Source organism: Dama dama, chromosome 30, assembly GCF_033118175.1.
Source record: "Dama dama isolate Ldn47 chromosome 30, ASM3311817v1, whole genome shotgun sequence".
Taxonomy (NCBI): Eukaryota; Metazoa; Chordata; class Mammalia; order Artiodactyla; family Cervidae; genus Dama; species Dama dama.
In genome coordinates this window covers 88,826,297-88,838,550 of record NC_083710.1, presented here as the reverse complement: position 1 = coordinate 88,838,550, position 12,254 = coordinate 88,826,297, and the positions used below count along the sequence as shown (strand labels likewise).

General features: G+C 59.5%; 1 protein-coding gene across 2 annotated transcripts; it reads right to left on the bottom strand.

The window, feature by feature from the left end:
* Positions 1-809: 809 nt before the first annotated feature.
* SOX1 (SRY-box transcription factor 1) lies at positions 810-1,913 on the bottom strand. Of its 2 annotated transcripts, XM_061133017.1 has the most exons (2): positions 1,136-1,784; positions 810-1,069 (listed from the first exon to the last, which is right to left on the bottom strand). In XM_061133017.1, the coding sequence occupies exons 1-2, from the start codon at positions 1,770-1,772 to the stop codon at positions 810-812; spliced, it is 897 nt and encodes a 298-aa protein (XP_060989000.1). In that variant the 5' UTR covers positions 1,773-1,784. The 2 variants fall into 2 exon arrangements, with proteins under 2 accessions (XP_060989000.1, XP_060988999.1); XM_061133016.1 differs by having other exon boundaries at positions 810-1,913.
* Between the last annotated feature and the right edge of the window lie 10,341 nt (positions 1,914-12,254).

Genomic DNA, 12,254 nt, shown 5'->3' with positions numbered 1-12,254 from the left:
CTCCTTCAGATTAACTAATTGTATCTTGAGCTCATAAAGCATGATTATAAATTTAGCACGTTTCAAATTTATGGGGAAAAACGGACTTCTCGCTCTTAAATTTATTGACTCAAAGCTCGATGCAATTATTTTTTAGGATGGGGGGTTCTTTTTTACGTTTTTAGAAGAAAGGCTTTTTAGGAAACTATGTACATAATCTGAATCCCCCTCTCCACACCGCAACGCCGCAAATAAAAATTTCACAACGCATTTACATGAAATAATACAAAACAAAAAAAAATGAAAATGCTCAGATACAGAAAGTTTTACAAAACCCAGAATAACGCTGCCGCCTGAAAGGGGTGGGTGGGGGGAATCTCTTTGTATAAATTAACAAACCGACCCCCCAAAGCCGTAATGACTACCAAAACTTGTGTTTGGCGCCGTCTCCCTACACAGCTAACTGATGAGACCCGCTCCCCGCGCCGCCGTCACCCGACGCCGTCAGGAGGCGATGCGGGATGAAAGCGGGCGCGCGGCGGGGATAGAAAAGTTGGGAGTCGCCTCGTGCTTGGTTCGGTCTCTGTGTCCCCTCGAGCAAAGAAGACGCTTTCTGCCTTCTCCGCGGATGGATGATAAATACTGTACAAAAAGTCTCAAGAAAACACCGGAGTTCAGTCTCCGACGCGCAACCGTCCCGCCGAACGGTCCCCGGGAGCTCGCGGTCGGGGGGCCAGGCGGCGCCGGGCGTGCGGCGCCTGTGTCTTCCTTTTCAGGAGAACGTGGACAGGTTTGTACGGAGGCCGGCCGGCCGCGGGGTGCCCGCGCCCCTAGATGTGCGTCAGGGGCACCGTGCCGTTGACGCCCGCGCCCGCGCCCTGGTAGTGCTGCGGCAGCGAGTGCAGCCGGCTCTGTGCCGCCGCCGGGTCGCCGCCCTCGCCGGCCGGCAAGTACATGCTGATCATCTCGCGCAGGTCCCCGGGGCACGGCGCCCGCGAGTGCGCCGCGGCCGGCGGGCTGCCGCTCGGCTCTGACTTGACAAGCGAGCCCAGCGCGCCCAGGGCGCCCGACGACGCGGCCGCCGCCGCCGCTGCCGCCGCCACGGCCGAGTTCTGGTGCGCGCCGCCCGCGGCGCCGTAGGGAAGGCCGCCGTAGCCCGAGGGCGAGGCGCTCATGTAGCCCTGCGAGTTGGAGATCGGGCTGTACTGCAGCGCGCCCATGTCGTAGCGGTGCATGGGCTGCGGGTTGTGCGGGTGCGCGTGCGGGTGGTGCGCGTGCGGGTGCGCGGGGTGCGCGTGCGGGTGCGCGCCGCCCGCGCCCGGGTGCTGCCCGTAGGCCAGCTGCGCCTCCTGCATCATGGCCGCGGCGGCCGCCGCCGCCGCCACCGAGCCGGGGTAGGCGCCGTTGGCCCAGCCGTTGACGTGCGCATAGCCGCCGCCCGCCGCGCCGCCGGGGCTCTCGAGCCGCTGGCCCACGGCCGCTGCGCCCACGCCCACGGCCACGGCCGCGCCGCCGCCCGCGCCGGCCGCCAGCAGCCCGCCGGCCAGCGAGTACTTGTCCTTTTTGAGCAGCGTCTTGGTCTTGCGCCGCGGCCGGTACTTGTAATCCGGGTGCTCCTTCATGTGCAGCGCGCGCAGCCGTTTGGCCTCGTCGATGAACGGCCGCTTCTCGGCCTCGGACATGACCTTCCACTCGGCGCCCAGGCGCTTGCTGATCTCCGAGTTGTGCATCTTGGGGTTCTCCTGGGCCATCTTGCGCCGCTGGCCGCGGGACCACACCATGAAGGCGTTCATGGGCCGCTTGACTCGGTCCTGGTTGGCCTTGGCGCCCCCGCCGCCGCCACCCCCGCCCGCCCCGGCCGGGCCCGACAGGTTCGTGGGCGCCTGGGCGCCGCCGGGCGAATGCAGGTCGGTCTCCATCATCATGCTGTACATCGGGGCGGCTCGCGGGTTCACCGGCGCCGCGCGGAGAGGGCCTCGCGCATAGACGGCCGGGGTGGGGGATGGAGAGGGGCTCAGACGGACCGAGACGCGGGCGGGGGGGTGAGGTCCTGGCGGAGAGAAGAGTGCGGAGAGGTGGAGGCGACAACGACACAAAAGAGGCAAGGATACACGCACTTAGCGCCGGTCCGGCTCAAGGGTGGAAAGTTTCTCTGAAGCGCCAACCACTTGCCGAAGAGGCCGAGGGCCGGGGTCGCCGTCGCCGCAGCCGGGTCGCTCTCGGCGGCGTGGTGCCAACAGGTGAAGGCGCGGCCAAGTTGCAGCTCCACTTTCCGGGGCGCAGCGGTGAGCGGGGCCCGGCTCGGGGCTCGCCGCCGCCGCGCAGCTCCTTCCTCCCGCGCTCGGTCCTCCGCGGCCTCCAACTCCGGGGCTGCAACTTCTAGCAGGGCGGTGCGCCGCGTGCGCTGGGCATGTGCCGGTCCCAGGTGCCCGGGGGGGAGCGAGTCGCCGAGGGGAGCGGGAGGGGGGTGCGGGGGCGGGGGACGATCACGGTGCAGCCGGGGAGGGGGGCCGGGGGCCGCGGAGGGGGCGCAGGCGCGCGGAGAGGGCCTGAGAGCCGGGCGGCCAAGCCCGGGACGCGCTGCCGGCCGCCTGCCCGGGGCCGTGCGCTCGGAGCGGAGGCGCACGCGGGGCCGGCGGCGCGCGGGGCCCAGCAGCCATACGCCGGGCCCGGGCTGCCATTAAATGAGCGCGCCGCGGCCAATGGGAGCCGGCGGCGGCGGTGATTTGCATGGCGCGCTGGCGAGTGACGTGGGGAGGGGGTAGGGGCGCCGGGCGCGGGCGGCGGAGCGGGAGGAGCGGAGGGAAGCGGAGGAGCAGGGGAGGAGGGAAGAGGGAGGAGGGAGGCAGCCGGGAGGGGGTCGACGCCACGCCGCTTCCCGAGCGCGCGCGGCGGCGGCGGCGAACCCCGAGCTCGCCCTCCTCGCCTCTCCCCGCCCGCGCGCTCCGAACGATTAACGAGCGGGTTTAAAAGCGAAGATGAAGAACGACTCCTGCGGGGCGGGGGGCGGGGGCCGGCAGTCCCGAGCAGCGTTTAAAAGAGCGCCAAGGAAACGCGGCCCCTCCGCTCCCCTGCCAGCCAACTCCGCGCCGGCTGGGAAGGGGGAAGTTGGAGGCCGAGGCGGGATGCTCGCCCCCCTCCCACCCACCCCCGCTCGGCCCGGGGGCCGGAAGGCCGGGTGCGCCCCCGGGAGCAGGGGAGACCTGCCGAGGCAAGCAGCTGGAACGCCCCCCTTCCCCCGCCCCGCGGGTGCGCCCGCGAGGCCTGGACCGCTGCGTCCCCCTCCCAAGGCGCACGCTTCGCCGCCGCCGGGCTGAAGTTCTCAGCCCCTTCCCGTAGGGAAGGCCTCCGCGGTCCAGGTCGCGAGGATCCCGAGGCGCGCGAGCGTTTGCGTCGGGCTCCACTCCACGGCTGCTCTTAGCATTAGCCCTGAAGTCTTATTTTGGACGGGGTGGGGAGATGGGTAATGAGTCTAGGGGTTGTCATCACGTGCTGTTCTTGGTTTGGCTTCCTCCTCCTAAAACTGCATTTCTAGGAAGGTTGAAAGCAACAAGATCTATCTGGAACCTAGTGACTCAACGACAGTTGAAAAAGTTGTTTGAAATCGCAAACGAAGGATCTAGCCCACGCTCTTCTGGAGCCGTTTGCTTAAGAACTGCGAAAACTTCGTGAACGGAGGCCGGGTGGGGGGGCACCTGAACCCGAATTGGAAACGTGGTGCCTCGGGACGAGGAGACCTTTCTCCTGCTTTACGCAAACCAGAGGCCTGTTTCCTGGAACGACGAAGGCACAGACCTGCGGGTGTAATTGTTAAACCACGAAGTGTCCTCAGTTCCGGGAAGCACAGGCCCGTTCTCAAACACCAGTGCGCTCTCGCTGTGGGTACAACCCCAAGGGTCTGAAAATGGCCCAAAGGCTTGCGGAAAATCCCTCAAGTCCTGGGGAGGAACGGGGCGTCTCTGTGCTCTGCGGAGGGAGGTGCTTAGGAAATGGCTGGTGGATAAAGTGGTGCCCAACCAAAACGCCTAACTGACCATCTTGTGACAAAAATAAACATATAATGATGATCGTTACAAGACGAGTTAAGAAGGCTGTTCAAGTATGTCGGGCAGCGAACACACGACGCCTCTTCCCTCCCCCCACCCCTTAAAAAAATTCTGAGCTTGTGAATTTCCTAACCCTGTTGCTTGTCCCGGGTACAGGAATAATGCTTTCTTTCCTCTCAATCACTGTGATTATTACCGTTGCTTTTTTTTTTTTTTTTTTTATTGTAGGATTGTTGCAGTATGCAGTGCAAGAGCAAATTGGCCTCTGCAGATTTAACTGCTTTCATTTCAGGCCATTCAGCATTTAATAGTGAACTCATCAAATAATATATAATTATATTATAAAGGAAACGTCATTTCATATTTATTTTTCACTAAATATCTAGGTTATAAACTTGGTTTTCAACTGCCTTCTTATTTCACCCATCGAGTTTGTTAAACCTTTTGTTTCATGCACTACCTCCAAATACCACTTCCATTGTGAATGAACAAAAAAAGAACAGGAATATTGCTGAAGAATGCTATAGATCTGTTTCTCCTTTGATAACTTAGGAGGCAATGGGTGTGCAGTGTGATCCAGTGTGTTATGGAAAGTCAGCAAGACTGAAATAAAGGAAATGGTTTACAAATTATAAACTATATTATCCACTTAGCAAGTGAAAGATTTCTTTCCTCTGCTTTTCAATTTAAATTTTAAACTAAATAGCCTAAGACCCCCTGAAAACGCTTTGTGTGAACCAGGCTTGGCACATTATTTTTCCATATCAATGGAGCAATTTATTTTATAAACACCCTGCACTCCAGTGTGCATTGCAGGAATGCTTTATGCTTTGGGGAACTTGGATAGCTGACTCTGAAATGGTCTGATTTCTTTCTACCACAGTCCTGGAAATTGTTCCCAAATACAAAGTTACCCTTGTTTTCCAGAGCAGCTAAATAGGGGGTAAATGGTTTAGCCTTCTGTTAAAGCACGCTGGTTCTCAGCATCCCGGGTGCTCTCCATAAGCCCTTTTCAGTGATGAGGTGGTCCCTGGGCCCAAGCTGGTGCACGCGCTACGGGTGCCCACATGCATAAGCATTAAACCCAAGCTGCAGGTGTAACTTGTTGCCAAGTGATAGATGATTGGCAGCCACCGCCTGTGCCAGCTAGGCAGTGGCAGGGCACTGCTTGCCAGAACTCTTGGTGCCTTCCTGCCTGGCATGGAGATTGAGGAGCTTCACATGAATTCCTGCCAGTGAGGGCTTCTCCGGGCCTCAGCGTCTTCCTCCTTGTGGCCTCCGCTCCCTGTCACTCCTGGAGAAGCCAGAAATGGCCCAAAACAGTTGGGAAAACATCTCCTCTCCCTGAATCTATGTTCCTCCCTCCTGACCCCCACCAGGTTGGCAGGGCACTGGTGCCTCTCCAAGGCCAGGCACTGCAGGATGTGAAGACAGACTACACTGGTTCCAAGTAACATCAGAGCCCAGACCCCCAGCGATGGATTCGTTCACTGTTGATTGGCCACATTTGCTCTCTTGGCAACTCAGAAACTTCTTTGTGCCTGTTTGTTCAGGGCGCCAAAGAGAAGATCAACTTAGAAATGTGGATAAGTAAAGATGCTTTCTCTCCTTTTATTTAACTTTTGGGGACAATCCTTAAAGAGAATTCAGATCCAAGCCCTCATTAGAGGAAATTATATACACACACCTGTGCATATTGTGTACATACAAGTGCACATCGATAATACATGCCTGTGTATAAACGTGTATACACAGAATATATGCCCATGTCTAAATACATGTGTATACACACAATATATGCATATGTATAAACACATATGCATACACATGTGTATGCATATGTTTACATACGTGTGTGCACACATAAAATACATGTGTACACACAGGACATACATATATGCATTCATGTACACACTGGTGCACACAGAATATATTCACACCTGTATATGCATGTATATACCAAAGAATATATGCATCAGTGTACATACAGGTGTGTACCCAAAGAATATATGCACATATATTCAAGTCCTGTGTTTAGGCGGTTATACTAGAGCCCTTGACTCTCCAGTAACTTGAGTTCTGGACTTTAACACCAGGAGCTCACGCTGCCTGTTCGTAGTGACTCAGACTCTTGGCTTTGGCTCTCTCCCCTTGCTGAGGCTGTGCTCAGGAGAAGGCTGGACAGCAGCCTGGCTCCAGCAGTCTGTCCATGAAAGCCTGCTCTCAGGCACTCGGAGATGACCTTCTGTTCCAGCGCCCGTCTGAAGCTCCAAGGAGCAGAGATGGACAGGTTAGGAGTTTCCGAGGACAATCAAAGGGACCTCTGGGAACGCGAAGAAGACGAATGTTCTCCAAGGTCTCCCGAGGCCTTGGCGCAGACTATCGGTCCTGATGACACCCTCCGGAGGCGGTGCCCAGACCTCCGCCCGAGGCCCTGCCTAACTCAGCCCAGCCACTTCCGGAGATCCCCCGAGGACCGAGGCCGCGGGTAGGCGCCTCCACAGACCGCCCAGGGCGCAGCCCGACGGACTGAGACCAAAGTTTTAACAGGCAAATCACGACGGAGCCGCCAATTCCTTGGCAGGACTTTTGGGGAAAAAAGTGATGTGAGAAGAGAGAGGAAGAGAAGGCGGAAAGAAAGCGCGGGAGTGAAAAGGAAAGAGAAGACAATTCAATTGAAAGGCCTCCGAGGTCACCTCGGCCAACAGGAGGCGCAGACGGCGAGGAGGCGGAGGCCCGCGCGTGTGGGAGGGGACCGCGGCGCTGGGCGGGCAGGAGGGGACCTCGCGGGGAGGCGGGGGAGCCGCCGGGTGCGCGCCCGGACCCCGACGCCGGCCCCGCGCGCGTCAGCCTGCACCCAGCCGCCGCACGGGCCGCGGTCGCCGTCTGCTGGCCGCCGCCGCCCTCGCCGCCCGGGCGGAGCTCGGGGGCCTCCGGCCGGCGCTCTCCAAGCGCCAGCGGGTCCCAGGGCTCGGCGTGCGCACTCGGGGGTTTGCGCGCGGGTGACGAGCTAGGGGCCTTAGGGGCGCTGCGTACCCACTTTGCGTCGTGACCAGGCCACCTTGGCCCCACTGTTCCCAAAGCCAAGGGGCCAAAGTAACAGAAAAGTTTTTTCTTGATGGTGGCGAGTTTGTCTTAAAGGGGAAAATAAAACGTGTGGAAAAGCGGGAAGAGAGAAAGCAGAGGGAAAGAGAACCGCTGTCAAATCGGAGCTTCAGGTGGCTTCGGTCCTTACAGAGCAGGGGGTCCGGCCACGGCTCGCCGCGGGCAAGGCCATCTCTTCCTCTCCGTCAACGAGAAGAGTGGGGTTTCGGCGGGGGGGGGGGGGGGGGGGGGGGCTGTTCCAGGAGCGTCTGCTGGAGAAAGGAAGCCCATCCCCTCGAAGTCAAGCAGGACTCTCTCTCCAGCATCGGCGTGGAGATGCGTGAATTCCCGGCGACGATCAAACCGCCCTGCGTGTGAGCGCGCGGGCGCGTTGTTTGTGTCTCCAGCGCTCTGGGTGAAAGCGTTTGGAGAATCTCTGGGAGCTTTCGAGTAGGGGCTCACCCTGTGAGCAGTACTCACACATATAATTCAAATTTCACAGCTGACCTGCTCTGAAAACCTCAATCAGCTTCTAATTGAAGGGAAAACAAAATATTGCTTCCCTACAGCAGAGCTAACGATTTAATCATTATATCAGACATTATAGCTTTTAATTAGGCTAATGCTGATACTGTATGGAAAGAGATAATTCACACAGTTCTTGATGAATTCTGTAATTGGGTTAACGGCGGAGCAGTTGGGGGAGAGCCGTCAATATTCAAGCCGCGTCTGTAGCCACCAGGTTTATGAATGAAGAGAAGACAAGAGAGGAAAACACGGCGACCCGAGGGGAGCCTCGCGCCCTCCGCCGGGGAGCTGCGGGCGCCCTGGAGGGCGGGCGGCCGCGGGGTGCCGAAGCCCGGGCCTCGCCGCCAGCGCGCCTCCTCCTGCCGCTCCGCCGCCCGGCCCTCCTTTCGCGGGAAACTTCCCGAGGAGAATCTCAACCAGGCCTACCTCCGGCCCCGTCCGCCCGGGCGCTGGGGTCTCTTCGAGGGTGCCCATCCGGCCCAAACCAGTTGGGTTGGAGGGCCAGGCGGCGCGCGCCTTTAGCGCGCAGTTCTGTTGGGTGGACTTTGAAGGCAGGGGCCTCGCGGGCTGCCAGCCCCACCCGCAGCGGCGGGGCGCAGGGCCACTCGCCCAGGGCAGCCAGTCGCCGGTCCCTGAGGCTGCAGGTGGGGTGAGGACCCAGGGCCAGGCGCTGGTGGGCGCGGCAGGCGGCCCGCATTCTCTGTTCCCGCGGATGATGCAGGGCTGGGCGGGAAAGTGGCTGGAGCAGGGACCCCGGCTAGTGCCCGGAAGGCCTCGGCTAAGCTGCTGCCCGACCCCAGGGCGGCAGAGAATATCCCTAAGCTAGGCCACGTCCCTTCCTCGACCGTCCCTGAAGCCCCGAGACGGAGCGGGAAGGAGCAAGCCTGTGGACTCGCCTGCGGGAAGTGTACTGGGCGAGGGGACGTCCCCAACCCCCGCCGCATCCCCCCCCCCCCCCCCCCGCCCTCCCGGGCCTGGGCTCAGCGCAGTTTCGGGGTCACTGTCCAGCCTCTCCGTCCCGGGGCAGAGTCTGCCGAGAGCTGATGCAGGGCAGGCAGAGCCCTCGTTCTGCCGCCCAGATTTCCAGGATCTGCAGAAGCTGTGCTCAAGGCAGCGAATCCGCAGGACTGACACGACGATGCCAGAACAGAGGGTTTGGGAGCCTCTAAGATCTGGATGGACGCCACCCGAGCCTGCCTGCTGCAGTTTGAACCCAGATGGTTTCAGGGTGTGATTTTTATGTACTTTTTCTATTTCTGCGACGCCCTCCACCACCCCCCTAGTTTTTTCTTACTCCTTGGCTTAACTGCACCAGTGCAATATCCTCCTTCAAGATAAATATACTGTATTGTGATTCATCCTTGTCTTATTTTGTCAGTAATTACCACAAAATTAAATGGGTCACTGCGAAAGTTTCATTTATACAACCCTCAGTAATTAACAGTTTGAATACACCTTTTTACGTTGTACAGAAGTTGTAATTTTCTGGCGCGTGTAGTTTTTTATTGGTAAAGAATGCTTGTGTTCAGGGTGGTAATAAGAATACAAGGCTGGCGCCTGAACGGGGGTCTCCTGGAAAGACTCAGCAAAGATGAAACTTTGCTGAATGGGGGGAGCTTCCTTAGTGTTTCCCATTAAAATCTGCAGAAACAAAGGCCTGAGAATACAGTACCATCTGCTTGTTAAGCTAACTTCTAAAGCCAAAATCCTTGGCAGAAAGTGGTCCAGCATGTACTGTTCCACCGAGGAGCCCCATCCAAGCTCCCGGGGTTCGGCACAGGGCTTGATGCGGGAGGCTGCCCTCGGGTTCATTCTGAAGAGATAAAAAATAGTGTTTCTGGGCCATGCAGCGCCCGGTCAAGTCCAGGCCAGCCAGGGACCAGGGGTGCGCAGGCAAGAGGCCGGGTTATGAGTAAACACGGCCTTGTCTCTTATTCTCTCTCATTAGCCCCCAAATAGAGAAGGCATCACTCACAGAAGGAGACAGTCATAAGGAATTTCTATATGAAAAGAAATAAAGTGAAATCAGAGATGCTTCTTGGTGCAGGCTGGCCCTGTTATTGCAAATTAGATTAGCTACACAGGCTTCAATATAAACATGACACGAAGTTCACCGGAGTGAAAGGCCCATCCACTCCAATCTCTCCTTTCATCGAAGCATCTCACATAAATTACATCTTGTCCTTTAATACACTTTTCAATGAGATTAAAACATCACTTTGACACAATTTCAAGCCCTTTCAGTTGCTTACTTTAGAAAACAGCAAACAGAGAAGTGGGTCCATCAGAGTCTTCAGGCAGCGGGGTTGGGGGAAGGCAGCGCTGGGCCCTGTACTCGAACTGAGAACCCCCCAGCCCCCCACATTCGGGGCTGTTTCCTAGCCCCCCCCCCCCCAACGCAGAGCCAGCCGCCCTGCAGGGGGGGGGTTAGGTGTCCCTCCCTCTGGTGGACGCCTGGTGGATGTCAGGGGCATGGGTCTTTGTGGAGGACACACCTGCATTATTCTTTCTTAGGTATTTGGGGGGGATGCAGGGGAGATGGGGAGGGTCTCCAGGGACCTCCCCCCACTCAGGACACTACCCACCTTCGGGATTAGGCAGCATGAAAGTAAGATGGAGGGAGATTTGGCATGAGAGAGGGAGAGAAAGGAAGAAAGAGACTGAGAGGGAGAGAGAGCAAGCACCCTACTAGTTTCAGGGCTAAATTTCTGAGCCCCGGATTTGAGTGAGGAAAGAGCAGGTGAACATAGGGGGATTTCTAGAAAGCTGGCTAGTGGGGTGGGCACCTCTCCTGTTATGGACCGACTGACCCTGGACTGGAACCTGGGGGCTCCCAGTGGCTCCAAAAGGACCAAGGCCCCCCTCAAGCAGAAGGGGAGGGGTGCTCAGGTCTCCAGGTAGGAACGGGGCGTTTTCTTAGGTTTCATCTGAAGGGTGTTGAGCCCTCACAATACAGGCTCATTTTCCCCGGAAGGAGATCCTCCTTACCCCCGGCTTACCCCGGGGTTGAGCAGAGAGGCCGCCCTTGGGGCAGAGCCGGCAGGGTCCTCGAGGCCCCGGTCTGCTTGTGCGGGGGAGACCGGGTCCCCCAAGTCTTAGCGGCCGCAGGTTCCTTGGAGAGACGCCCCTCCTTCAGATCCCAGTCCTGCCCCACCAGCTGCTGCCTCCCGCGCCAGGCTCGGCCGTCTGTCTGCCTTATCCTCTTCGGTGACAACGGGGACCCGAACTCAAGGCCACCTGGGGGGTTGCTGTCGTCCTCAAGGAGCAAGTGTGGCGCTACCTCCCCGCCCCACCCCCACCGGTGTTCAGGCCAGCTGCCCGGCCCGCGGCGCCCCGTCGATGAGAGGCGCTGAGGGAGGAAGCCTAGGAGCGCCTTAGGGAGGTGGGCTGGGCGCCGTTTCCCTCGGCGCGGGTGCCGGCTTAGCCTGTGGTTCGCAGCCACAGTTGGGTGAGTCGGGGGACACTGGCTGGCGCGGGGCGTTCCCCCCTCTGCTTCGGCGAAGCCCACCTGCCAGGCCGGAGCGGAGGACAGAACCCCTCCCTCCTTGACCTCAGCGTAGGGCAGAGCTCCGGGCCTGGCCACTTGGGCGGCGCTGCCTCGGGGCTGGAGGTCTCTGCGCCCGCCCGGTGCCCTACAGCCCCCGCGCGCGCCTTCACAGAGGGGTGTCCAGCGCTCCGGGAAATCGATGCGGCAAAGCGGGCCTTTAATGGGTTAATTGACCGGCGGCCGCTATCATGTTCAAACACCCGTTTCTTGCCTGGAGAGGCGGCCAGCCCCGTCCTATCCCGGTCGATGGCAGCCGCACCGCCCCTCAGGGCAGCGAGTTTCCAGCCCCAGCCACCGTCAAAAATCCATTTCACCTTTGAAACTTCGCCTCCTTGCCACCTTTCTTCTCAGCGGGCAGCTAAAGCAGGGGAATAGGAGGCGGAGGAGGGCGGCCCGCGCGCCGGAGGGGAGACTCGCTGCTGCGCGCACGGAGGACCGAGGCCGCCGCGTGCGGCGCAGGGAAGCCGATTTCGCTGGAGGAGGGCCTGCGAGCCAAGGGGGTGGGCGCCCGCGCGGAGTGGGATCCCTGCGGTCTAGGGCGGCCCGCCCGGCACGCGTGGCTTTAGGGCACCCCAAAGCCCGTCTTGGGGCGCGCTGCTCTAGCTCGCTGGACCGAGGCATCGGCCGCGCGCGGGGCTGCGGGCCAGGAGCCGGGTCCAGGGACGCTCGCCGCGCGTCCAGGGGTCCCTGCTCATGGATTTTGAGTGTGCGTGCTTGCGGCAGTATTAACACAGTCAAGACCGTCGGTCAGTCAAAGTTAAATTGATTCTTTGCCCAAAACACTTCTCACTAAATGGCACACGCTCAACATGTCAATTTTTTAAAGGCAATTTCGACCCACGGCTTTCGTTCTCGGCGCTGCAGGAGCGCACGGCCGAGAGCCGGAGCCGGGAGCCCGGGCCTCGGCGGGCGGGGGCGCGGGCAGGAGGAAAAGGGGACCCTGCGGACGCGAACCTCCCCTCTCCTCCCCAAAATCGACTGGGTCAACCTCCCCCCTTCCCCCAAAGGGCGACCCGACTGAAACAGAGTCTCGGTCCCTTGGGCGGTGGCCAATCCGGAAAGCCAAGGAG

Bases quoted from the DNA above. Each gene is read 5' to 3' on its own strand.
- SOX1 (XM_061133016.1), bottom strand. From the start codon at position 1,913: ATGTACAGCATGATGATGGAGACCGACCTGCATTCGCCCGGCGGCGCC.